Raw genomic sequence first — 27,567 nt, 5'->3', positions numbered from 1 at the left:
GGGGGGAGCCTAAATCACAATTATATTTGAAAATCACTTGAATTACCCACAAAAACAATATATTGACTTAAATACACAGCACTACAAAGTAAATCTAGTGGGCACTAAATCTTTAGACACCACTTAAAGAAATAAAATAGAATCCATGTATGCACATGTCTACAGCCATTTTAAGCTAAATCTAAAATCATCAGGGTGAATGGAGTATGGATGGACAACACAATTCCAGTGCTTAATAGATGCTAGTATCCTTCCTTTCTTCTGACCTTAGACTACCAGAAAATCTCCCAGAGCAGTCACTCTAATGTGGTTGTATGTGAGACATAGAGAATGACTTATCCTGCGAGCCCTCTGAAGGAAGAAACTTTGTAACTCGTATGGGGTTCTCACCCTGGCAATGGCACTTAGAAGCGCCTCACTAAATAATAGGATGATTTAGAGCCGGGGCCATTTCAACGTAATAACATCACAGAAATTTTGAAAAACTTTCTCACAGAGCACTACCTCAGAGCCGTAGGCAGCCCTTAGCTCAGGAAATGCTTAACCCAGTGCTTCCGGCTTCCGTAGTCTCGCTCCATTTCGCGAGACCGAGGCTGAGCTCCTCCGCGCCGCCGCTTGGGGCGGTCCCGGAACACTTCCGGCAGACAACTGTGTGTCTGTGATGTGGCCTTCCGGCAGTTTCCAGGTTGTTTCCTCAGTCTCGGGGGCCACCAAGCTGAAGTAGTGAGCACCGAACGGGGTGGGGGCGGGGGGCACCTAGCAGCCCACCTGTTACTGGGTCCAGCAATCTCTGGCCATGGACCGGGACCTTCTTCGGCAGTCATTGAATTACCACGGGCCATCATTGCTCTCTCTTCTCCGGAGCGAACAGCAGGACAACCCGCACTTCCGGAGCCTCCTGGGGTCCGCATCCGAGCCCGCCCGGGGCCCGCCGCCCCAGCAGCAGTTACAGGGCAGGTAATGGTACGGCGCCGCCTCTGTGAGACGGGGGAGGGGACGCAGGTCAGGGCCCCACTACCGCCGCCGGGTGGCTGAGTCCTGGAGGAGCAGAGCAGCGGCCGCGAACACGTGAGGATTGCCCCGCAGGTGCCGAGGGCTGAATGGCGGAGGGTCCGCGCTGCGGGTGTGAGGGAAAGGCGGGAAGCGGACTGAACTTTTTCTTCCGTGCTGGCTAGCGGAGGCACAGAGTCTATCCAAAATCCCTTGGGCTTTCTTCTATAGCCCCCCCCCCGCCCCGAGCTGCGGGGGCTACTTTTTAACTTTCCCCGCCCTCCACCTACTGGCTGGCGAATGAGGGAGTCTCTGATTAAAACTTTTTCTCGCAGGATGTGCGGCCCAGAGCTTAGGATGGATCTGCTTGGGCAATGAAAGCCAAGAGCATAAGCTTGGCCTTGCTAAAAAAGGTTTTACCCATAAGCCAGTTTTCATAAGTTTTGTTTCCTTTTAAGAAAAGAGAAGAGAGTTGACAACATTGAAATACAAAAATTCATTTCCAAAAAAGCAGATTTGCTTTTTGCACTTTCCTGGAAATCAGATGCACCTGCAACTTCTGAAGTCAATGAAGACAATGAAGGCGAGTTTTCTTAAAATATTTTGATTGCGGTTTGGGTTATTTTAATGGCACTTGAGATGAAGCAAAACACAAAGCAGTTGTAATTTTGTTAATTTTTTTTTTTTCAGATGGTTATGCAATCATGCCACCTTTAGAGCAGTTCATGGAGATCCCTAGTATGGACCGGAGAGAGCTGTTTTTCCGAGATATTGAGCGTGGTGATATAGTGATTGGAAGAATTAGTTCCATTCGGGAATTTGGGTTTTTCATGGTGTTGATTTGTTTAGGCAGTGGCATCATAAGAGATATATCCCACTTAGAAATCACAGTAAGTTATTTTTCAGTTATTTGATTGCTTCTGTTTTTGATAAGAGTCATCTCAATGCGAAAATTATGTTTTTGCATCCAGTTATGCTTAAGTGTACCCTGCTGCCGTAGTTTCGAGAAATAAATATTGGAGAAAAATAAAATACTCTTTCTTTTTGAAAGAACGGTGATATAGTTATTTGTGTAGTTTCCTCCTCCATTTCTGGTTTTGGAGGTTTATTTGGTACCTTTGGTTGGCAGGGGTAGGGTCCTTCTTTAAATGCTTACAGATATCAGTGGATGTGGTGAGATTCATTGGTGTTCCAGGCTTATTTCTCCTAGCTGAACATGTTCTTAATTATTTAGTATTTGGCATTAGATACTTACGTGTGGATAATTTAGAAACAAATTTCTTATTTATATAGTTACAGTAGTTAAATGTAAATGGCTTGTGCATTATAATAAGATACTTTGCCCAAGATGAATTGTCTTGAATTTGAAATAATGTGTCAATTTAAAAGGTTTGATATTTGCCGTTTGTCAAGGTAGATGATAGAGGAAGAAAAGCAGAAGGCAACACAGACTGGATGATAGACATAAACTTTGGACAATTTGCACATAGTTTTCACTGGAATTCTACTTTCTGAACAGTTTTAGTTTTGTTTTTAACAAGCACAAAATATCTATGTGTTTCATAATCCATACTTACATTTGGTTCCTAGAACTGATTGCAAATTTTGTGAGATTTTAGTCTTTGAACTGAACCAGAGAACTTGTTGTACTATGCGCACAGAAGTTCCTTATAATTAAAATCCTTAAATTTAGATTTTAGAGTGTTAGTTTTTTTAATGTTTGTGTCAACTATTAGCTCATTGTACTGAACAACTAGGATAAAAGATGATATTTCTCACCAAAGAATGGAATGTCTGGTATTTTAAAATACTTCTCATTGCAGGCTCTTTGTCCATTAAGAGATGTACCTTCTCACAGTAACCATGGGGATCCTTTATCATATTACCAAACTGGTGACATTATTCGAGGTGATCAGTTTCATCATATTAATAAAAAAGTAACAGTTGTCAGATTTTTATATTAATTTTGAAAATCTGTCTAATGAGAGTAGTGTTTGGAAAAATATATGTGTTTTTATGTTAGCTTGCATTTTCTTTTTAATCAGCTTAGTTTTTTGTTTTGTTTTGTTTTTTTTAAGCTGGAATCAAAGATATTGACAGATACCATGAAAAGCTTGCAGTGTCTCTATATAGTTCATCTCTTCCACCACATCTGTCTGGTATCAAATTAGGTGTAATTAGTTCTGAAGAGCTTCCTTTGTACTACAGGTAAGTTATCCATGTTATTTCAACAAATTAATTGCAAAAGTTGCTTGATTAAAAATACCAAATTGTGTCCAACTTGTGACAACAAAGTAGAAAATTAATTTCTCTTATTTCAAAATATGCTCATTTTATTTTTATAACCCTTAAGTAAAAGAAACCAAAATAATATTACTGTACCTTCGTGTACAAAAATGATATGAGTTTTATTTAATAGAAATGGAACATGCTAATTATTTTAGTCATTTTTATATTTTTGTTGTATGTGTGTTTTGTTTTTTTTAAGGAAAAGTGTTGAACTAAATAGCAATTCTTTGGAATCCTATGAAAATGTCATGCAGAGTTCCTTGGGATTTGCTAATCCAGGAGTAGTTGAATTCCTTCTAGGAAAACTAGGAATAGATGAATCTAATCCACCATCTTTAATGCGAGGCTTACAAAGGTATAGTAAATTAGTTATTATTCTTTGAAGTGGTGAAGTAAATGGTGCTGAGATCAAAAGCTATATAACTGAGGGACATATTTGACTATTCTAAGCCTAGCAGCTGCAATATGCTAAAAAGCGAGTGAACTAGATGATCCTATCTCCTGGAATGGAATCTGTTGTGATGATATGTGTAGAGAACGATGCAGAAAGTTTATAAGAATTTTGGGTTAAAAATACTGTTTGACAATAATACTCATTCCTGAGAGTTTAAGAATATTCTTTTGTATGTGGAATACAGATTTCTTGCCTGTGATTTACTTTTTCAGAGTTGAATTTTTATCTGTTAGAGTGGAGGATTGTTACCAAAAAAAAAAAAAATATATATATATATATAGTTTGACTTTCATTTTCTTTGAACAGCAAAAATTTCTCTGAAGATGATTTTGCTTCTGCATTGAGAAAGAAACAGTCTGCATCTTGGGCTTTAAAATGGTATGAAAACTTTATCTTTCAACAATTGCATTATCTAGTCTAAAAGTTAGGATAAGGCAAGCATTCTTAAGTCCTTACTAAGACCAAATTTGTTTATAAATGAATTAAAATGATGTGTTTTTGACATTAGCTTTTTTATAGGTGTGAATGGTGCTATAAGCTTAACAGACTTAAGTTTTAACCAACATTTTCCATGTTTTCAAAAGGAATTAGTATATTGATATATGGATTCATAGATATTTGTTATAAAGTTATTGAAAGGCAAAATACTCTCTATGTATATTGAGAGTATTGCAGACTAAATATTAGCCAAATTAGATTTGTTTTAAAAGTTTATCAATGCTAACGTTATGTTTGGATATTCTGAGAAATGCATGTGATGGTTTACAAATGTCTTTTTAGTGTGAAGATTGGAGTTGATTATTTTAAGGTTGGACGCCACGTAGATGCTATGAATGAATATAATAAGGCTCTGGAAATAGACAAACAAAATGTGGAAGCTTTGGTGGCTCGTGGAGCATTGTAAGTGGATCATGGCTTTTAAGGAATATTTATAAGGTAAATGAATATAAGATTTACTAATAGTTCAGAAGATAAATTCCTCTAATTTATTTCACATCTCTAGATATGCAACAAAAGGAAGTCTGAACAAAGCAATAGAAGATTTTGAGCTTGCATTGGAAAACTGTCCAACTCATAGGAATGCAAGAAAATACCTCTGTCAGACACTTGTTGAAAGAGGAGGGCAGTAAGTGTCATTTTTTTTAATATTAAGTAGAGATCTAATACTCAAGCAGCTACTATAAAATCTTAATGTAAGGAAGTAGCATCTTTAACTCACTTAATTCAGAACACTCTTAATTTCAATTTTGGTTGAAAATATTTTTTAAATATAGTCCTTTTTAAGCCTTATAGTGTTTTTTCCCTTATTACTGAGGTTATGATAGGAGGTTGGAGATATTTTAGTGTCTTGAGTTCATTGTTCTGAATATCTATTCTCCTTATATAGAAATATAAATGTGAAGGTCCAAAAATAAGGGAAGTACTCTTTTCTTGGACACGCACACAAGAGGGTTTTTTTTTTAATAGAGAGGAATTGGATTTTTAATTTATTTCATCAATCCAGTGGTATAATGCCAGAAGTATGAATTGAGAATTCTGTAGTTAGTTGTGAATAATATTTTGCCATTATATTCAGCTTATTGCTGTGCTCTGTGCAGTAAAATCCACAAACTCAGATTAAATGGAAGAGCAAATCATTAAGAACAAACCCTATAACTTAAGTTACTATCTTGAGATGCTGGCATACTACTTTGCATTGTTGTATCATAAATATTGAATGACTAACAGGCTAGTCTAATTTATAAAATGTGAAGAAATGTAATATTCCAATATAAATATTTTTGGTTATAGCCTACTTTAACAACTAAAAACCAATTTGTTATTAGTAACATCTTTTTGCAACTAATTTTTTTAAATAGAATTATCACTTTTGTTTCATGAATTTGTTTTATTAATCCAGTTTGTATGATCATTCCATAATTCTAAATTAGAGATTTGCAATATTTGTTTTCAACTCAAGAACTTCTTTTTGTACCGAAGTGACTGAAGCACCTTTTTACTTTCTCATTAGGTAGACAGCTACTTAAATATGGTTATCTTATTACCCACATATTGGTGTTTAGCTGAGTGGATGGCAACATCATCTATATGTTATCCAAGCCAAAAATGTTGATAGCCTTGAACTGGTCCCTTACTGCCCACATCCAGTGATACAGAAGTGATCCCATTGAAGCCATTGGGTTTTGGGTTTTGTTCTGTTTCACAGTAATTACTTTTTCCTACTTTTGAAAAACCGAAAGTACTTTGCAAATCCTTTCTGCTTTGTATCCACCCTTTCTAATTCTGATTTTTCATAGTGTAGACATGACTGTAATCTAATACTTCTTTCTGAAGGCTACTTGTAATGTACATGTATACATTGGTATTTCCAACTTCATTAGTGAATATTCTGGGAAAATTTTTCATAAACTATTGGAAAAGCCAACCTATGTAATTTTTTTTTAAATATTTATTTTGAGAAAGAGAGAAGCAGAGAAAGAATCCCAAGCAGCCCCTATGCTGTCAGCACACAGAGCCTGATGTGGGGCTTGATCCCAAGAACCTCAAGATCATGTCCTGAGCCAAAATCAAGAGTCAGACTCTTAACCAACTGAGCCACCCAGGTGCACCCAACCTATATAATTCTATGCTAAAGCTCAAGATTATACTAAATTTATTGAAGACATTGGCTGATAATGTGTTTTCATGTATCAGACTAAAATCCCAATGCTGGACCTATATTTGTCTTTAGTTACCAGTAATGGAGTCCTGTTTTTCTGTAATACAGTATCATTAACTGTAGTCACCAGGGTGTACATTACATCCCCAGGACTTATTTATGTTTTAATTGGAAGATGGTACATTTTTACCACCTTCACCCATTTCACCAACGCCACCCTCCCCAACCCCGCATAACCACCAATCTGTTGTCCATATCTGAGTTGACTTTTTTTTGGTTTATGTGGTCTTTTTACCAAAGAAATAGTAAAAAGTACCTGATTTAAGTACTGCTTAGTTTGGAAAATGATTTGCTAAAAAATGTTTCTTTAAGTTCTGTCATAAATCTCTCACCTGTATAAATGAGGAATTGTTTGTTTTTGCAGAAAGCTAAACCTTTTGTTTCAAATTTAGGTTAGAAGAAGAAGAAAAGTTTTTAAATGCTGAAAGTTACTATAAGAAAGCTTTGGCTTTGGATGAGACTTTTAAAGATGCAGAGGATGCTTTGCAGAAGCTTCATAAATATATGCAGGTGATTCTTTATTTCCTCTTAGAAATTTAGTGATATTTGAAATTAATGCCAAAACTTAACTTTCTTCTCGGGAAAACTATTCTAGATTACTTAGTAAGACGTTATAAAAAATTTCTTTTTAGATACAGCTTTTCCTAATTGGGTTTGACATTGCTTCATAGTACTTAAAAGTAAAAATAGCCCTATGAGAAAATTCCTACTGCCTATGTGTGGTATGTAGTTTTGGGAATTGTCCTTGTAGTGAGCTTTCCTGATGGTTACAAATTCAGTGTTGTTGTAATTGAGTTAATTATAAAAACCTCTTTGAGAAATATTTTAAACTGCCTTTTCCTGTAATACTGATGATAATGTTTTCTCATGCATTTTCTTCTGAATTGGACCATTGCTGCTGTGTCTGTGACATCTGGTGCTGCTCATCCCCATCCTCAAACTGGAAAACGATTTCTTATGTAATCATGCATCCAACTGGGCTGTGCTATTTTTTAAATGGTTTGTATTTGAACATGGTGATTCCCCCCACAATTCACCTTAATGGAATTTATTTGAATTTTATTTATAAAATTTGTGTCCTGTCTAAATTTTTCAATTTTTTAAAAAATATTTTTTCATGTATTTTATTATATATTTTATTTTTTCCCTTTCTTGCACTCTGGGTCATGGGTACCAATGCGATGGCTTCCCCTTTTTTCATGGAATACCAACTGCAATATGGTCCTCAATGTTACTCTGGCTCTTCCAATGATTAATGCCAAACACCTGTATGATTAATTTTTATATTAAAAATATTTCTTTAATGCTGGATATATGGTGATTTGGGTGTACCCATTTGATTTCTGGTTTGGGGGGGGTGGTCTTTTGAAAACTGGGTTTTATGTATTCTGCTATTTTTAACGTGTGGTTTTTTCCGATATCTGGGTTCTAAAAGAAATCTTTGGAATTAAGAGAAAAACAAGCTGAAAAGGAAGAAAAGCAGAAAACAAAGAAAATAGAAACAAGTGCAGAAAAGTTGCGTAAGCTCTTAAAAGAGGAGAAAAGGTAAACTATAACATTCAGTATTTTTTAACTTAAAGCAACTACTGAGTTGAACCAAAGTGCCATATGGAAGTAATGTAAGTAAAAAAAAAAAAAAAAGTGTTGAGTTATAATCAGTGATACTTTGTAAGTATGTATACCACAAGTTTTTCTGTAAAAGAAATTAAGCAAAGTGGAATCTGAAGGTAGAATTCTGCAAACAATAAATAAAATTAACAAGTTATTTTAATTACCTGTATTTTAGAGAGAAATGTTTTAGAACTACAGCAGTGGTTCTCGACTGGGGGCAGCTTTAACTCCGCCCCCTCCCCCCGGAGACATATTTTGGTCATCATAACTGGAAGTGGTACTAGCATATAATGGCTAGAAGTCAAGGATGCTGCTGAACATCCTACAGTGATGTGGTAGCATACCCCCCCACCATCATCCTACCTCCCCAACAAAGAATTATTCAGGTGTTGAAAATGTCAATAGTGTTAAGGTGGAGAAACCACATATATTACAGCTAGCTGGATATAAGACTTCAGTTCTATCCTTTGTGTGTTCAGATGGGCTTAAGTTTTTTAGATAATGTTGGAAATGTAACTGTCTTCAGAAATGATGGATTTACTTTCAGTGACAACTGTCTACCCAGTATTTTTTCCCAAAAGTCATGCCTCCTGGTAAGATTGGACCTTGTAGTAACTAAGATTATTATAGTAATTGCTTATCTAAGCCACAGATTTTAGGAAACCTTTAAGGAGAACTAACAATAGAACTTTAAAATAGAACCAAAATCTTTATGAATAATTAAGAAACATTTTTGTACTTAACACCTGATGGGTTAACTGTATTTTTTAGGCTAAAGAAAAAAAGAAGAAAATCAACTTCTTCCTCTTCAAGTGTTTCTTCTGCTGATGAATCTGGTTCTTCATCATCATCATCTTCCTCTTCTGGTCACAAAAGGCATAAGAAACATAGGAGGAACCGTTCAGAGTCTTCTCGAAGTTCCAAAAGGCATTTAGCTAATAAGGCATCCTCAAGTCAGATAGATCAGAATAGGAAAGATGAGTTCTTCCCAGTTCCAACCAATACTTTAGCATCTTTTCTTAACCAAAAACAAGAAGTGGAAAAACTACTGGAAAAGCAGGATAGGTTACCATATCAAAAGAAACAGGTAAAAGAGAAAGATAGATGCCCTGTCTCTTCATCTTCAGTTGAAATTCCGGATGATTTTGGAGGTAGGTCTGAAGATCCAAGAGATTTTTATTCTCAGGCAAGTAGTAGCAAAGCAGAAAAATCATATAAATCAGAAAAACATTTCTCCAGTAGAAGAGATTCCTCAGATTCCTTTTATAGGAATTCAGAGGACAAGGTGAAAATTTATGGTTACAGAAGATTTGAAAAAGATACAGAGGGAAGAAAAGAACACTATAGAAGGTGGGAGCCAGGTTCCATGAGGCATTCCACTTCACCAGCCAGCTCAGACTACTCTTATAAATCGGTTGAAAAATATAAAAAATATACTTATTCTGGATCACGTGATTTTGGTAGACATGAACAAAGATACCAGTTAAATAAAAATCAAGGAGAATATGAAATAGAGGATACTTATGAGGAGGACATTAAAACAGAGGCTCCAGAAACAGATGGACTAAATAGCAAAGAGCAGTCAGAAAGTGGAGTTAAAAAAAATTTACCTCAAAATTTACTCAATATATTTAATCAGATAGCTGCATTTGAAAAAGAAAAAGGAAATAAGCCAAAAAATTAATATGCCAAGGGAATCAGCACTCTTACAGAAAAGGCTGTTAATGAAAGTTTTGGGTCTTTTATTTAAGTCCAGTGCAGAAATCTCCACTCCAAAAGCTATTTTATTTGTAGAGATTGCAGAAAGCAAATGCTTTTCAGCTATTCTCAAAATATATTTGTTTCAGTTGTGGGTGTCCTCACAGCTTGATTTTTAGGCTTTTCATGTATATGTTTCTGTACAGTATTTCTTACTGTGATGATTTAAACTTCACCTAAAGATAATTCTCATAGTATTGCTTCTTCACTGTATTAAAGTATATGAGAATTCCTTGGGTCCACCTTATCCTGCTGTTTGAGAGAAAATTAAATTTATTCATTGAACACTTGGATTGTTTTCTTCAAAAATTATTTAATGGTCGTTTCTGTTAAATTCTTTTCCCTCAGCTTTTGAAAGAGATCTACAGTATTTGTTCTTTAGGTGCCATTTTTTATTGATCATTTGAGTAACAATTTTTTGTAGAACTCCTAAGATTATATCGCAGATTATCTGTCTTGCCTAAATGACCTCTGAAGCTTGACTTAATATGGTTTGTGTACCAGCTTAGGAATAAAGCCATGAAAACTGAATAGGGGCTGATTTTGCTTATTTCTCTCTTTTTTTTTTTTTTTAAACCTTGTTAACAGTATAGCCCTAAGAAATTTCTTAACTTTAAATATTGGCAAGACCCTTAGAGTCTATGTTCCAAGCAAGAATAGATCAGAATAAAAAGAATCCTTTTAGCAAAAACAGCAGTGGCAAGAGAAGCACACTGTAAATCTGCTTTTCTCCTAAGGGAAAGAAAATTCAGAAACCGTCCTAGTACTGCATATGTGCAGCTGGGAAGGCACTGGGCATGTTTTTAATTAACCTAGAACTGGCCTGCATTTCTTCTTTTCTTAATATCTCTCTCCTAATGCTTCCCTTGATGCCTCCTTTCGTAGGTCTGAATAAATGAGTAGGCCGACAAAGTCTGGTTTTACTCAGAATAAATTCTAGCAACTAGAGCTGAAGAAGTGACCTGGATCTAAAGATCCTCCCAAATTTGAAAACAGATTTGGAGATAGAGATAGGAGTCGTTGTTGTTTTATAATGGTCTTTAGAATCTTTCCAATTTCAGATTCTAGACGCTGTAAATGACAACAGACCTTTAATGCTATCACTCTAAGTCACTCTTACTAGGTATGTACTATCTGTGGCTTTCAGACTTCAGCACTGGGGGCCTAATGAAAAAGCTACAGTTGTTTTGCAATGGAATAGAGAAAAACTGGTCAAAAATCATGGTTGATAGCAGTAGAAAGGTTACTCATGCGTTCATCTTTGTACAAGAAACTCATCTTAAAAGAGTCTGGTTCTTTCTGTGTACCTCCTTTATCATCCATACATAGTCCTACATAGTGGTTTTTGTAAAGCATGAAAACTATCTCTTAACATAGTCTTTGGCCTTTAGGAATTGCTAGTACATCTTTAGTATTTTACTTAAACCATTTTATTTACTTGTCAAGAATTGCTAGTGATTATCTTTAGCAGTTTTTCTCCTTATTATGTCTGTAGTTGCACACCCAGTCTGTGTCTTGACTTAATAAGTAAATAAATTTCTAACACAATATATGGAAGTTAACTCCAGATTTGGAGTTAATGGGGTTGATCCCTGTGTCACCATTTAGCATTATTAAACACATGAGGCTGGAACTGTTACTTTATTTAGGAGTTAAATGTAGGCTTGTATGCTGACCTAGAACCTAACCATCCCACAAATACTGTGCTAGCCTTTGGGTGGTGACTCAACAGGTAGAAGTTATTGTGCAGTTTGTGTCAGGCCCTGTACATTTTGCATATATTTGACTATTTTAATAAACGTGATGTAGGTAACTGTTACTGTCTCAGTATTACAAATAAGGAAAAAAGTAGAAGTAACTTCTCCAAGATCACAGAGCTAGTAAGACAATCCCTGCCTCCTTAGAAGATAGTGTTTAATATTGAAATGCAAGTTGTAAGTAATTTACAAAGTAATTTAGGGCAGAGAATAAGAACTAGTGAACACACAAAGTGACCATAAAATTAATCCGTTTCTAGGTCTCCTGAATCTCACGCATTTACAACCATGTTTTACAAAAAAATTATTCATTGGACTTGGCTCTCCCGTTTCCTGGCTATTTCTAAAAATAATAAAATATTCAAATAATGATCAGGAAAGACAGGTTTATTGCCACTACTACCTTTCAAAAGGAACTGCAAATGACACTTTTAAACAATGACAACTGTCATAACAAATACTTTCTTCCAAGGTTTGAAGGAGAAATACTCCATTAAAGTACATAGATTCTAATACATTTATTTAAAAGCCAGTTTTATAACATAATCATACTCCACACTGTTTCAAGAGTTCAGGGTGTTAGGCACATGGTATATAATAAGGTATAAATTGAATAACTCTAAATCTGGTATTACACCTCCACTGTAAATATATGGAGTTCCTATTGCAAATCAAATCATACCTAGCTCTCTTCGTTTATTAAATCAAGAAAGTCTTGGGAAAAAAACGTCTTGAAAATACATTATTATTCTTTATGCTTGGTTGTATATTGAGAGCAAAATGTTTAATGTGTTTGACTTCTTTCAAGATCAAAGTGGAGTAATTCCTAGGAACTTAAATATTTTTATTGATACATAGTGCTATCTCTTTTCCTATTAATTGTTTTCTTGGAGGGGGGAGGGTAAATGCTATTTTTTTGGTTAAAAATTTTAGAATGATACCAAAAGAATAAACTAACAGACTTCTCCCCCAGAAGTCCAAGAAACCTGTTTCTTTGAATAAAGAAAACCTAACTTCAGGATTTTCTAGGGTAAGTGAGAATTTTAGTATTATAAACTATTCATAGACAGTGATTCTTCATAAATTGCCTGAAAGATTGTGTTACATTACAATTGAATGTAGTTTCATGGCTAGTGTGAAATAATGAAGCAAACTATTTTCTAATGTAACAAACATCAAAAGAACAGTGAAAAACAATTTTATCTATGCTTATAGAACATGTGGCATTGTTAAGAATCTGCTATTGCTGCTTTCCTTCTCTGTGAAGAAAACAGTGTGGCAAAAGCTAAGAAAATTAAATGTTTCTTTGGCTTATTTAGACCTAAATTCCTTGACTTTTTTTTTTTTTTTTAACAGCTTTCACATCTTCCACTGGATTAAACTTTGGTCTAGTCATTATGTATTTCTAAACATGATTTCATTAGGCCTCGATTATAACATTACACAGCACCCAAAAGCATAGGGGAGATTCACTATTTTTGTTTTTTTTTTTTTTTTCAACGTTTATTTATTTTTGGGACAGAGAGAGACAGAGCATGAACGGGGGAGGGGCAGAGAGAGAGGGAGACACAGAATCGGAAACAGGCTCCAGGCTCTGAGCCATCAGCCCAGAGCCCGACGCGGGGCTCGAACTCACGGACCGCGAGATCGTGACCTGGCTGAAGTCGGACGCTTAACCGACTGCGCCACCCAGGCGCCCCGAGATTCACTAATTTTGAAGTAAGATTTTTGTTTTTGTGTTTACAACTTCTACAAAAGAGATTAAGATGTTTATTTGCTGCCTTTTTTGTTTTTACCATTACTAGAGATGTTGGTAGCACTTGGCCTATTACTTGTGTTACCAATTCCTGGAGAAGAGTCTGGGAAGTTCAGCTCTAATACTTTAACTGAAGTCTGAGAAGCAGAAGTACTTGTACTTCTGGATGATCTAGAGGGAAAAAAAAGCATGATTTTAAATTCAAAATTTGTATCAGTAGAGACCCCCTAACTAATAGCAAATGATACCATAGTCCCACAAGAAAATAAAGAGATCAAAAAGTATATATTCTTAATAGTACTACTAAATTTTAAAAGCATAACCATTAAAAAAATTAGTTCAAAGAAAAAAAGGCAAGAATACAGTTTCAACTAGTTCAACAAATCTGAGAAAAATATTTTCAACTATAATCATTTTAGAAGTGGAATCATTAAGCATTAAAGGTTTTGCAAAAGTCATTATGCATAAAAGATAAAGCGAGAGCCAAGGGAATTTGGGTGCTGGCAAGAGTGACCATAACAATATGTAACTGAAGATAGAAGAAAATGCGAGTCCTATTGACAGGATAAAGTGATGGGGTCATTTGAAAAGCATAACTAGCTATATGATTCTGAAATGCTAAGTTTTAAAAATATGAAAGTACAGCAATGTTCAGGCGACTGCTTCCCATGTTTATGTAGAAACAGTTTTGTTTTACTTCAAACACAACATTTTAGGATGTCCCTTTTTGTGAAAGCTCTATGGCAACTAATGAAAAGCAAATGGCTACTGAGTGTAGATTAGGAATTTTAAAATTAGGATTATCATTAACTTCATTTTGCCAGCAAAGTACAGGAGTGTTGGTTAAACATCTATCTACCTGATAGAGTTCTGGAAAAAACTAAACTGCCAAAGTAGAATCATTTCCTTGTTAGGAAAATAAAGCAGGAAAAACAAAGTAAAATTCTGACAACTTAAAAATTTATAACGTGGTTCCAATAATAAAAATCATATTCCATATGTTTGTACATCTAAGTTGTCTTTTTATGGTTTAAAAAATTCCCCTACTCAGGGTTGACCATGCAAGATGTAACCTCCAGAATTCCATACTTTATCCTACTGCAGTAGCTGCTAGTCACAAAGCACTCCATGCCCGAATAGAAACTGACATCAGACAGAAATCAGAAGAGTCTTCTCCTAGCTGTTTTCTGCATGTGACACTGACATAGTGGGTAAGGGTCAGGAGAGCACTGGCAGTTCCAATCGCTCTGTGTTTGCATAGGTTAGAAGGTTATTAACAGGTGGTTTCTAAGCCTCCACTTACCTTGCTGACAACAGTGAAGTCTGTGAAGGTGATCTAGAAGTCTGGCGACTACCTTTACTACCAGCTGTAGGTAGTTCTAAACCATTCTGGAAGAATATTCAACAGCAATAATTAGTACCACTGCATTTTCAGAAGAATATTTTTAGTTAGACCTCACTTTATGATAAATGCCATAAACTGTTTATTTCATGAAGTGTTTAAAAAATATTTTAACTAGAAGGTACTGTTACTACCTGCTGAAAGTATGTTTGAAGGATAATATGGATTTCAGCATTTTCTTCAGTGACCTTGACTAGCATTTCATCAATGATCTTGTGGAAGTGTTTCACTTCACGAAGTTTGATGTCTTGTTCTTCTAGTGTTTCATCTTTTGTGTCTTTCAAAAGTCGGATTTCCCTGGTGAGTTTTGCACACTGTTGGTCAATAGTAGTCAATTATTACTTAAACCTATTTTCCAGAGCTTAATATTTTTTGATGGATGGATGAAGGAGGATTTGGAGTTACCATTTGTAACTCCAAAACATACAAATATCAAAGGTCAGTTTTTAAAAAGACAGTGATACCTGTTTAGTTACTCTCTCTAATTTTGGCTTCTGCTCCCCAGTTTCTTTATGTAGCTGAGATGAAAAAGCCTGCTTCTCTGATAATTTTTCTTTGACATTATTTGTTAAGTGCTCTATAACTTCTAAAGTATTTTCCATGCTCTGCAGAAAATAAAGTGTTAACATACTTATTGGTTAGAATCAATAACTTACAACTTGCCAATTTTCAAGTATTCATTTAATTTTAATTCATTTGTTTTTATATAAAGCTTGCTTACCAAACACATTGTTTTCTCTTTCAGTGATGTGGTTTAGTAACTACTTTCTACTAGATTATTTTTATCTTTCAAATTTTGTTTAAGGATCAATCTTTAAGGTGATCTTTAAGGAACTGAATGAAATAAAAATTTATTAAATAAAATTTAATGGATAATTAGCTATAGTTCATCAGCTAATTAAGAAGTCATTATCAGCAGTCCATCCTGTGCTGAGTATTGTGGTTTTAATTAATTTATTTAACACTTTGGTCACTTATTTTTCTCATTCAAATGAGACTTTTACTCTCTATTTCTCTAAACAAATTGTCTTTGTACAAGATAACGAGATAGTAGGTGTAATAATAATGATAGTTAACTTTTACTAAGGACTTATTACTAAAGTGTGTAGAATTTACCTGGATATCTTCCTGTAGTTCCCTGATTTGTCTTTGTTTGTATCTGTATTTTTCATCAATAGCTCTTTTTTGTTCTTCTAGTTGGATTTTTAGTTCATACTCATCACCTAGAATTAGAGAATTCTTAAATTTTTAACATGCTGTGTAGAAAGCAAGCTTCAATCTTCTATTAAACTTCTAACATTTTTTTGTTATAGGAGGTTAAATTCCTTATGTCTATTTGTTGAAAATCAATATGGTCATGTAGTAGCCATTCTTGTTTTGTCAACATAGCCAATATGCTGCCATTTTCTTCACATTTGAAATTAATTCCCTAGAAAAGTGAGAATTCAATATCACTAGAATAATGGAAATAACACCTTAGCCCTTATTTTAAAGGGGGGGAGGTGATTAGTTTTTCTGATTCCGTCAAACATGGTACATTCTTGTTTTCCTTGTCTCACAATGTTCCTCTTTTTAAAATAAATAGCTACAGCTTTAATTGCATATATTCATATAAAATTTTTAATAACTCCCACATACTAGATGGAGTCACTTTTTTAAAAGACTGTTTATAGTTGTTGTTGCAACTTCTCAGCACTTGTAAGGTGTTTTCTAGAGCATAGATTTCTTTTTCAGCTTTGTTGATCTTAGCATCCAAACTGTCACCTTCCCTTTGAAGTTCTTCTTTTTCTTGAGCAGCCTATGAAATACAGAATAGAACTGATTGAATAAAATTATTTACAATGGGGGAGAGTGTCTGTTTTCAGGGCAAGAAATAGTTTACTCACAACAATCCCAATTTACCTTGGGGCCTACATGTAGCATCAAGCATTTATTTCTTGCACTTGATTTAGAGTAGAACACTAAATCCCCAAGACACTCAAAATATAGCACATAGGATACAAACTGTGATGGAAGTGTAGTAACTAACCAAAGCTTGCATTAAGACTTTCCAACAAAAATTACCAGAAAGCAGGTATAAACTTTAGTGGAGATAGGGTTAACTTGGAGGTGGCTTCAGACTAGATATTCAATAAGGGGAATGTATGTTTCTGGCCTGAAAGAGGCTTAGGAATACTTTCTCATTTTAAGTCAGGAATAAAAGAGGTGAGCAAGGTACACCTAGGAAAGTAAATGCTTAGTATTTCCAACCCAGGATTTCAACATCTTTGAACAGTTAAGTAAAATTAAAATCAGAGTACTCACTTCAATAGCACATATTAAAATCAGAATAGAAATAGTTAGCATGACATCTGTACAAGAATAACATGCAAGTTTGTGAAGCATTCCATATCTTTAAAAGAAACACTGCATGATTCTACTTACATGAGATGCCTATTATAGTCAAATTCACACACAGAAGGTTGCATGGTGGTTGCCAGGGGTTGAGGGGAGGGAAAAACTGTGACTCTGTGTTTAACGGGTAGAGAGTTTCAGTTTGGGAAGATGAAAAAGTTCTGGAGATGGATGTTGGTGTTGGTTGCACAACAGGGGGAATGTACTTAATACCACTGAACTGCACACTTAAAAAATTGTTAAAGTGGCCAATTTTAAGTGTATTTTACATATTTTAAAAATAAATTTTAAAAATTAGAGAAAGATAATTGCTAAAAGTGGCTGGGAAAAAATACAGTCTATAAATTGCTGAAAACCAAAAATTCCTCAGTAGTAGACATACTCAGTGACTTTTCCAGCTTAACTCTGTCACTGGGCTAGGCTGTCAAGAGTTGAATCCAAAAAGTTTCAAAGAATTTCTCTAAATAAAGGTTGACAGGGATAGTACATATATATTAAAAAGTGCCAAAAGACATCTTTAATCAAAATCAACTAATAATTTCATTTGTTAATTTATTCAATCCCTACGTATGTGTATTTAAACCAGAAAGTGGTCATTTATTTATTTTTTTTTTAAACATTTATTTATTTTTGAGACAGAGAGAGAGCATGAACGGGGGAGGGTCAGAGAGAGAGGGAGACACAGAATCCAAAACAGGCTCCAGGTTCTGAGCTGTCAGCACAGAACCTGACACGGGGCTTGAACTCGCAGACCCCGAGATCATGACCTGAGCTGAAGTCGGCCGCTTAACCGACTGAGCCCCCCAGGCACCCCAGAAAGTGGTCATTTAAAAAATTATTGGTAATTCCTTAACTCTTAACATTTTCACTTGTATTTATTATGCTTCAAAATATGTTACACATTTTTGTAGTAAAAAATACATAATAAAAAATATAGCTTAGAAAAAGTTCTTAGATAAATTATAATTCCAGTACATGGAGTATAGAATTGGCAAGTTTTTTATTTGAAAAATACTGTAGTGGGAGACAGCTAGAATGAATCAAAACAGCTAGATTTTAGTTTTGGGTTTCCCACAAGTGAGTTGAGTAACAATTCACTTTCCTTCTCCAAGTTCAGTTTCTTTATTTGTCAAACAAAGGTGCTGAGTTTGTACATTTATACATATTTTCTGATCTAATTCCATATATACCTTAAACTTCTAGAAACTCCATGATCCTTTTAGGCTCTAAGAGAATAGAGAATGTATACCTTTTATTGTAGATTTAGAAAGCTGATATTAGGGTGAAATTTTTATTTACTCCTTTCTGTCAGCATTTTAAAGCATATTCTAGTAATTTCATTTTCTAATAGTTTCATTAAATTGTGGTCAGAGTTGAGCTGTTTCCTTATAAGGACTATGTAAGATACATTGAGTTTAGTTACAAAGAAATAGTTTCATTTTTATACATCTGGCATATAAGTGTTAAGAGTGAAACATTTAAATATGCTATGCAATGAAACATGGAATAATGTGGCAAGCTGTGGACCCTGGAAAGGATGGAAAGTGGAGTGGCATTAGGAAACTGGGAAGGTAACTGATCACCTCTATTCATCTTACATATCCCTTATAGTGACATTTATCTAGCAACTTCACTGTGAACAGAAGGCATATACTCTTTTCCTCAAAAAATTTGCCTGTTTTCCTGAAAAATGGATGCATTATTACCACCATCATCATCACAGCAATAAAAATAATGACAGCTAACATTTACTGAGGGCTCATTTTACTCCAGGCACTGTTTAAGAGCTTTACATATATTTCTTCATTTACTTCTCACAGCAAAAGTAATAATATCCTCATTTTGCAAGTGAGGGAACTAAGCACCCCAAATGATTAAATAAATTATTCAAGGTCACTTGATGATGGAGGCACTCTTAACACCAGTGCTTTTAGATAACTCATCACAGCCCTTGTTAAAAGAGAAACTTAACTGGAATTGCAACATCTACCTTCTTCCCAACACTGAACAGACTAGAGCCTACCCTTCACCCCTCAGGGACTCTCAAAACCAGAGAGGAGGAAAGTCTCATTAGTATAGGGCAGAAGCCTCAAGTAATACAGACTGATGAGTTACAAGAAGGGTTTGACAGCTGGGACTCCTTTCTCATATAGGTGGAATTTCCTGAGGCAAAGTGGCAGGCATATCCTACTCCATGCGTCTGTTAAGAGCATGCTCAAAGAAGGGCTGTAGAAGGAAACTTGGAAGATTAAATACAACTCAAAGGAAAGGGAACATCCATCCATGAGGGCCATCCTCTAAAGGTGTGAATTAGGAGATGTTCTCACTCCTATCAGTGTATGATAGAGGAAAATGAATTAAATTTTCCATTCCCTTTTAGTGTCTTGAGTAACTTCCCAGACCTCTGTGTAAGGTAAATCACACCTATTCAGGGTATTTTCTACATGGGAAAGATGAATATAGCAGTACTCAGGGAAATGCATCCGATATCTGATCACTTCTCCATTTCTCCTTATGGGTTACTAGGTAAAGATAACCATGAAGTGGCAGACAACTCTCAAACATCAGAACAGAGCAGATTCACCTGATGTGTCTGTCTCCCATCTAACATGAAGGCAAAGGAACAGTCCTCTTGCTCTCTGGATATCTGCCTTACCAGAGCTGCAGTGGTAAATTGGAGAATAAGATTCAAAGGTGGTGTAGCTCCAGGGGATGATGTGGTCTAGGATACAGCCATATGAGCTGATAGCTATGGGGAAGTAAAGCTTTGAGCCTGAGGTGTTGAACAGGTTGTTACATGAGTGTTTATTAAAGACATGCAGGTCTTAGGATAAAACAGATTATAAATCTTGAATAAATGAGGGAAAATGACATGACACAAATGATAGCCAAAAAAAAAAAAGTATCAAAGAGTCGTCCAGACCCCTCCTTGACCTCATGGACTCAAGGTGTATAAAAATACCTTCAGTACCTCCACCTAACCACTAGTGTTTTATAGCTCTAATCTAGTAGCTATGAGTGCGCCATGAAATTTGAAATTGCATGGCAAAAAAAAGAAAAAAACAAAAAACAATGACATTTTTGTTATTAACAAAGAGCTGGCAAAATACTTGCCAGTACAAAAGATACTTCACTTTATCACAACTATGAATCGATTAAGATTACCTTTATTACATAATAGGCCTGTGTTTTCTCCTCTTCTCCTTCAGGAGGCAGCATAACAACAGTAAGGATTTCATATCTGTTCTTCAGCTTATCAATTTTACTTAGCCTCTCATGAAACTCAGCACTAAAATGGAAAGAAAAAGAAAAATTAAGCACTGAAAAACAAATAACGTACTTTTTTAAAAAGGACTACAGTATTCTTATATAAGACATTTGTGTTACTACTGAATTCAAACAGGTTAAATGTGTTCTTTCTTTTCAATTTATAATTAGTGGGAAGGTCTCAGGCTTCACCCTATTTGAAAGCTAAGAAGTTAGCCTGCCATGGTTTCATGGATGTTGGCACAAGATTCCTAGGTCAGAGCAAAAGGACTTTATCATTTATGGCATACCAAGCAGCATGAGATTCCTGCTTGCAGTGCTCTTGAAATCCCATGAAGCTGAGAAGGGGCTCAAATGGATGCTACACACACCACAGGTTTATGTCACAGCTGAGAAACCTCAAGCTAGGTAAGCCAAATATTTTATAATGGAAACTAAGCAAATATATTCAATATTTACTCCACAGGGAGGATACTGCCTCTAGCTTCTGAAGCTATTTGGTGTCCTGCTGGAAGCCAAGCTATCCCAGCCTGATGGCAAGGCCCAGGCTGTGGACGGATTGGTGACTGCAAGGCGGCCCACCGACAGTACTTGTACTCCTGCTCTTAGGTAATTTGGCCTTAATAAAAGTACCTGGGGTATTGTCTGTTGGGGAATTGCCCTTGACAGGCCCCCTGGGAAAAGAACCATTAGGAAAGAAAATAAGGTTCCGCAAGAAATTGTGCGGCCTTACATTTAGCCCTTGCCATCCCCTATGGAGACTCCTCTACTTACAGGAAGGATAACCTCATGCATTTGCCAGCAAAGAGGGCCTGTAAAGAAGAGACTTATGGATTTGAAAGCCCCACTCCAGCACCTAAGGAGTGTATCTCTGGGCACAGGTGACTTCAACCCCTAGGCCCACCTGGCCCCCAGAGGCATTCCAGATGAGGACTGAACTTGGTTAAGGTACAGAATGCTTCATTGGTTCCTAGGTGCATTGTCTCTCTGAGAATGTATGAGGCATGGGTTTCTAAGGCTTTTTCGGCCCCTTCCTGGCACCTCGGACCGAGGCAAACACATTGTTCTTCTGGCTTTAAGTGGTTCGGAAAAAAACAACCGGGAGGTCATGTCCCTGTAACTGTTCCACTTGAGGTGTTGAGAGAGAGATGACCTTTCATGAAAACAGCAAAGCAAATGCTTTATAATTATAAGATTATAGATAAACACAGGTCCATAATGGAATAATGTAAGAGATTAATCAATAATCAAAGGGTATGCGGGAACATTACGAGAAAATCGCCATGTTATTTCTTAAAGGTTGTTTCCAATAAGAACATTTTCAAGATTAGGTCAAAACATAGATGACATATGCTACAAGGAAATCACTAGCAAATATAATGCCACGTTTTCTACAATAAATCAGCCAGTTCAACACACTGCTGTTGTCTGTGTCCATTTTATTTTTGTTTTGTTTTGTTTTCACTTTTTCGCTGACGCCGTTCATCCTTCAGGAACCCCTGGTTGCTGGAGCTGGTCTCCGGCACTATCAGAACATCTTTTAAAAGATAGTTTAATGGAAATCAAAACCACAATATCACCTCACAGCCTCAGGATAGCATACTGCATGATTCCATTTATATGAAGTATCTAAAGCAGTCAAATTCACACAGAAAGAATGGTGGTTACCAAGGGCCGAAGGAAGGAGGAAATGGAAGCTTAGTGTGTAGAGCATATAGAGTTCCAGTTTTAGAAAATGAAAGAGTTCTGGAGATCTGACACAACAATGTGAATATTAAAGATATATTAAGCACTGAACTGTACACTTAAAAATGGTTAAGATGGTATATTTGATATGTTTTTTACCAAGATTTTTTAAAGATAGTCCAGAATAGGAAACTTAGTACCGTTCCTTGCAAGGCATACAGAAATATGAGAAACCCACGAAGAATTGTCTCCCAAGATTTAGAATTTTTATATGCTGAGTATTTTTTCCTTTTATTCCAGTAAATTCCTATTTTATGAACTTTTTAAAACTTATTTTATAATAATACTAATAATGCTAATATTTGCATGGCAACATGAAGAATGACTCATTTGCCTACTAAAACGTCATGAAGGTGCACCATCTAACCATGGCAAACAGAGATCTTCAACCTACCAGTTTTCTTACTCTTGAAGAAAGTTGGTGGTAAAAATATATTAAGTGACAGAAGTTACGGCTTTGCAGTAACAGTACTACTGTATTATCAAAAAATATTTATTCAGGCGCCTGGGTGGCGCAGTCGGTTAAGCGTCCGACTTCAGCCAGGTCACGATCTCGCGGTCCCTGAGTTCGAGCCCCGCGTCGGGCTCTGGGCTGATGGCTCAGAGCCTGGAGCCTGTTTCCGATTCTGTGTCTCCCTCTCTCTCTGCCCCTCCCCCGTTCATGCTCTGTCTCTCTCTGTCCCAAAAATAAATAAACATTGAAAAAAAAATTAAAAAAAAAAATATTTATTCATCCTTTGTATAACTGGCCTTCCAGCTTAAGATGGTGGACTGAATACAAGTATATCTCTCCTTCCTAAAATGTTAAAGAATAAAAGGGAAAAAACCCACCACAGCTCTGGGAACAAGAAAGACACATTTTGTCATGAATTCACGAAAAAAATGAGAAACAAATGGGATATGATTGACATGGGGGGAAAATGGAGATATGTACAGAAGATTAATGCAGAAGTAAGAGCCATGTTTCACCAGGGTGCCTAGGTGACTCAGTCAGTTAAACATCCAACTTCAGCTCAGGTCATGGTCTTGTGGTTCATGGGTTCAAGCCCCACATCAGGCTCTGTGCTGACAGCTCAGTGCCTGGAGCCTGCTTCCAGATTCTGTGTCTCCCTCTCTCTCTGGCCCTTCCCTGCTCACACTCTGTCTCTGTCTAAAATAAGTAAACATTTAAAAAGTAAAAAAGAGCTATGTTTCACCAAAGAAGTGTGGAGAAAATTCAAGCCCAGAAATAAGAAAAAGAGCAAGAATGATCTCTGAGGCCATTTATTAAAGTAATTAATAAAAGGATTGCTACAGAACATTTGGGCCACTCTCCTCAACCCCTCAAAGTATACAGAAATGTTGGCAGGAATTATTTATGCTCCAATGAGAACCTCCCAAATTACGAAAGTTCCTAACATTGTATGTTGGAGCTGGAGAGAAAAGTAAAAAAGAACATGATGTAATTCCAGGCCCCCAGAAAAGTGGAGGTTATTAAAAAACACAGTTCCATCCATAAAGAAAATAAAGTCTTTATCACCCAAAATAAACTCCTTCAGGGAAAAATTCCTTATGACCCTGAAGGGACAGATTAGCCCAGCACCTACAAGCAGCCGTCCCTTTACAGGAGAGACCAGCTGGAAAAAAAGATCTACCTAATTGCAGAAGACACACACACCAGCTAACTATATCGATCGTCATGATTATTAATTAAACACTCGTTAATAAATATAACAGAAAGCCAAAGACTATCAGACATTTTGGGAAGTTAGCGGGATGAATGAAAAGAACAAAATGAGCAAACACAGAACATACCCTAGGAGATACAAAAATAATGCATGGGACAAAAGAGAACTTTCAAAGTATCCCAGTGTCTCGAAAAGATGAGAGAATTTGAATCCAAAACTATCCATAAAGCAAGAATGGGCTAGTATGAAAAGAAAGGACCAATGAAGGAACAAAAATCCTTGCAAATAGTTTTCCCTTTTCAATTTAATTGTAGTAAATAAGAAAGATTAAATCAGTGATCTAGAGAGAGAGAGGAGGAGGGGCAGAGAATGAAGAGCAGGCAAAAAGGAAGTGGAGAGGGGGACAGAGAATGAGACTATCTTTAAAAGTAGAATAAAAAGAACAGAAATTTTAAAATGAGAGTAAAATTAAGAAATCCAGAAGACAGATCTAAGAAGACCAATATCCACTAAAAATGAGCCAACAAATCAGAAAACAGAGAATAGTATGAGAAAAAAATTAGAGAACTAGTAGAAAAATATTTTCCTGACCTGAAGAAAAGCATTAATGAAGTAATTGCAAGAGCTCACCAAAATTCAAACAAGAAAAATGAAAAAACAAAAATAAAAAATGAAAACAACCACCCAGACACATAGGGAAATTCTTAAACCCTAAGGATAAAAAGAGTGTCCCAAACCTTTTCAGAAAGCAAACAAAAACCAGACACCATACAAAATAAAATGAATTAGTCTGAATCAGACCTCTCATAAACAACACTATCATCTAGAAGAATACAAAACAATGCTTTCAAAGTTCAACTGTAATTTAAATATGAGTAGAATAAATATGTTTTAAACATGCAAGGACTCAAAAATTTCAGAAAACATTCTGGAAAATAATTCAAAACATACTCCAGAGAAATGAAATGAGAATCCAAAAAAATAGGATGACAAAGGATACATGAAAGAATATTAAATCAAAAAAAAGTATATAGCTACATTGAAATTCTTGCTGGCAACTGTACAGTTTAACACAAGTTATGACAAAGGAGTTATTTAAAAATAGAGACATAATATTAAAAACAATAAATAACAACCTAAAACTATAATTGGTGATTTCAACAATATGTGAAAGTTGGAGAGAGGAAATATAGCAATAAAAGATGCTAAGGTCTTATCTGTTTTATGAATGAAAAAAATCAGAGGCTAATTAATCTTCAGTATTCACAGAGAAATGGGAAGGTTAAAGTTTCTTTTGAATTTAAGAATAACCAACAAAAATATTAAAATTAGAATGTATATATTCCAAATAATAAAAGAGGAAACAAAGGAAAAACAAAATTCAGTAAAGCCAATGAAAGACAGGGAAGACAAAAAGAATACCTATCATATGATCCACTTCTAGGTATTTACTCAAGAGAAAAGGAAGTATATATTCATACCAAGAAAACATATATTCATAAAGCCTAATCTGTAATAGCCAAAACAAGAAATAATTCAAATGTTCATCAATAGGTAAATGTACACATAAATTGGGGTAGATGTGTGCAATGGAAAATGAACTACTCAGTGATAAAAATCTAGGGTCAGCAAAACATCCTGCCTGCCCATGAGCAAAGAATGGCTTTTACATTTTTAAATGTAAAGTTATTCCAAAAAAAAAAAAAAAATGAGAGGAAAATTATACTTCATGAAAAGTAAAAATTCTAGGAAATTCAAACTTCAGCATCCAAAAATTTTATTGAAACACATCCACGCTCATTTATTTTCTTAGTATCTATAGCTGCTTTCACTCTACAATGACAGAGTTGAGTTGTTGCAACAGAGACCACATGGCCCACAAAACCTAGAATATTTACTATTTGACCCTTAAAGAAAAAAATTGCGTGAGATAGCTAACTTGTTTTAGCCTTCAAGATGAAAATTATAATTAGCTAACCATCACTCTCATGAAGTTAAAGAACATCAAAATAAACCCACAAAGATAGAAGGAAAAAATCATAAATGTGACAGCAGCAACTAATAGAAAATGAATTCACGATAGAAAAAAAATCAAGAAACATTTCTTTTTCAAACAGTAATAACATTCATTAACTATAAGAAAGATGATCCCTCCTAAAACAGAGAAGTCACAAATAACCATTACCAGGAATGAAAAGCTACAAACACTATAGCTATTAAAAAATAATAAAAATCTGGGCGCCTGGGTGGTGAAGTGTCTGACTTTGGCTCAGGTCATGGTCTCACAGTTTGTGAGTTTGAGCCCCATGTTGGACTCTGTGCTGACAGCTCAGAGCCTGGAGCCTGCTTCAGATTCTGTGTCTCCCTCTCCCTCTGCCCCCTTCACCACTCACGCTCTATCTCTCTCTCTCAAAAATAAATATTAAAAAAAATTTTAAATAATAATAAAATGATACAGCGAACAGCTTTATGGCAATAACTGAAAATTTAGATGAAATGGAAATTTTTCCTAGGAAAAAATATAATTAACTAAAACTGACTCAAGAATAAATAAAAAATACGCACTGTCCTATGGTCAATAAATAAATTGAACCAACAGTTTAAAATCTTTTTTTTTTAAAAAAATTTTTTTTTCAACGTCTATCCACTTTTGAGACAGAGAGAGACAGAGCATGAACCGGGGAGGGGCAGAGAGAGAGGGAGACACAGAATCGGAAACAGGCTCCAGGCTCCGAGCCATCAGCCCAGAGCCCGATGCGGGGCTCGAACTCACGGACCGCGAGATCGTGACCTGGCTGAAGTCGGACGCCCAACCGACTGCGCCACCCAGGCGCCCCTAAAATCTTTTTTAAAAAAGGCCTCCAATGGCTTTACTGGTAAGATCTTTGAAAATTCAAGAAAGATATAATTTTACTCTTTCACAGCCTTATCCAGACTATAGAAAAATAAGAAACACACAAAATTATTTTATGAAAGCCAGCATAACCTTAATAATCTGATGACAAGGGCAATAGAGAAAGGAGAATTATAACCATGGATGCAATAATTGTGTACAAATGTTACCAAACAAACTCTAGATATATACAAAATGTAGTATGTGGCAGACAAGTTTTGTTTATTCCAGGATTGTAATGTTGTTTGAACTTTGAAAAAGCAATCAGTATATTTAATTATATTAACAGACTAAAGGAGCTACATCATATCAATGAATACAGGAAAAGCACATAACAAAAGTCAACATCCACTTTTGATGAAACAAAATAACCTCTTAGCAATGAATCAAAATAGGTGGGTGCTCCCATAATCTTCTAAAGAGTATTTTTTTAATTCTACAATTCATACTTAATGATAAAGCAATGAACATTTTGCCTTCAAAATCAGGCACAAGACAAGGGGACCTGTAGTCACCACTGATAGTCAGCACTGACCTAAAGGTTAGATAACAAGGGCAGTGAGTCAAGAGAAAGAGAAGTTATAAGACTGAAAAGGGAGACACAAAACTGTCACTGCAAATGATGTGAATGAAATACCTAGAAATCAGAATCTACAGATCAACTATCGGAATTAATAAAAGTTTAAGCAAGTTGCTGGATTCTTAATATATAGAAATCAACTGTATTTCTTACAATGCCAGCAACAAACCAAAAATGAAATAATTTAAAAGGAGATAACATTGACAGAAACATTTTTAAAAATAGCACGTAGCTAGGAATAAATCTTTTTTTATAAAATATATGCAAAACCCCCTAAAATGTTT

The 27,567-nt window shown here is 35.5% G+C and overlaps 2 protein-coding genes across 3 annotated transcripts in view; one reads left to right on the top strand and one right to left on the bottom strand.

Moving 5' to 3' along the window:
* Positions 1–588: 588 nt before the first annotated feature.
* TTC14 (tetratricopeptide repeat domain 14) lies at positions 589–10,352 on the top strand. 2 transcript variants are annotated; one of them, XM_045502876.1, is made up of 12 exons: positions 589–957; positions 1,449–1,573; positions 1,681–1,880; positions 2,814–2,898; positions 3,069–3,198; positions 3,479–3,634; positions 4,040–4,111; positions 4,514–4,633; positions 4,737–4,859; positions 6,845–6,962; positions 7,888–7,997; positions 8,835–10,352. In XM_045502876.1, exons 1-12 carry the CDS (start codon positions 797–799, stop codon positions 9,745–9,747), a joined length of 2,313 nt encoding a protein of 770 aa, XP_045358832.1. In that variant the 5' UTR covers positions 589–796; the 3' UTR covers positions 9,748–10,352. The 2 variants fall into 2 exon arrangements, with proteins under 2 accessions (XP_045358832.1, XP_045358833.1); XM_045502877.1 differs by lacking the exon at positions 589–957 and adding an exon at positions 976–1,086.
* A 1,095-nt stretch (positions 10,353–11,447) lies between these two features.
* CCDC39 (coiled-coil domain containing 39) overlaps positions 11,448–27,567 on the bottom strand; it is a 47,905-nt gene continuing 31,785 nt past the window's right edge. Inside the window, exons 14-21 of the mRNA XM_045502874.1 lie at positions 20,296–20,419; positions 16,375–16,534; positions 15,853–15,959; positions 15,201–15,341; positions 14,871–15,050; positions 14,638–14,723; positions 13,292–13,505; positions 11,448–13,055 (exon numbers count right to left, since the gene is read on the bottom strand). Coding sequence (XP_045358830.1) covers positions 13,349–13,505; positions 14,638–14,723; positions 14,871–15,050; positions 15,201–15,341; positions 15,853–15,959; positions 16,375–16,534; positions 20,296–20,419 — 955 coding nt within the window. The 3' untranslated portion in view covers positions 11,448–13,055; positions 13,292–13,348. The remainder of the gene's footprint in view (positions 13,056–13,291; positions 13,506–14,637; positions 14,724–14,870; positions 15,051–15,200; positions 15,342–15,852; positions 15,960–16,374; positions 16,535–20,295; positions 20,420–27,567) is intronic.

Source organism: Leopardus geoffroyi, chromosome C2 (assembly GCF_018350155.1).
Source record: "Leopardus geoffroyi isolate Oge1 chromosome C2, O.geoffroyi_Oge1_pat1.0, whole genome shotgun sequence".
In the NCBI taxonomy this organism is placed as follows: domain Eukaryota; kingdom Metazoa; phylum Chordata; class Mammalia; order Carnivora; family Felidae; genus Leopardus; species Leopardus geoffroyi.
This window is presented reverse-complemented; position numbering and strand designations above follow the sequence as displayed.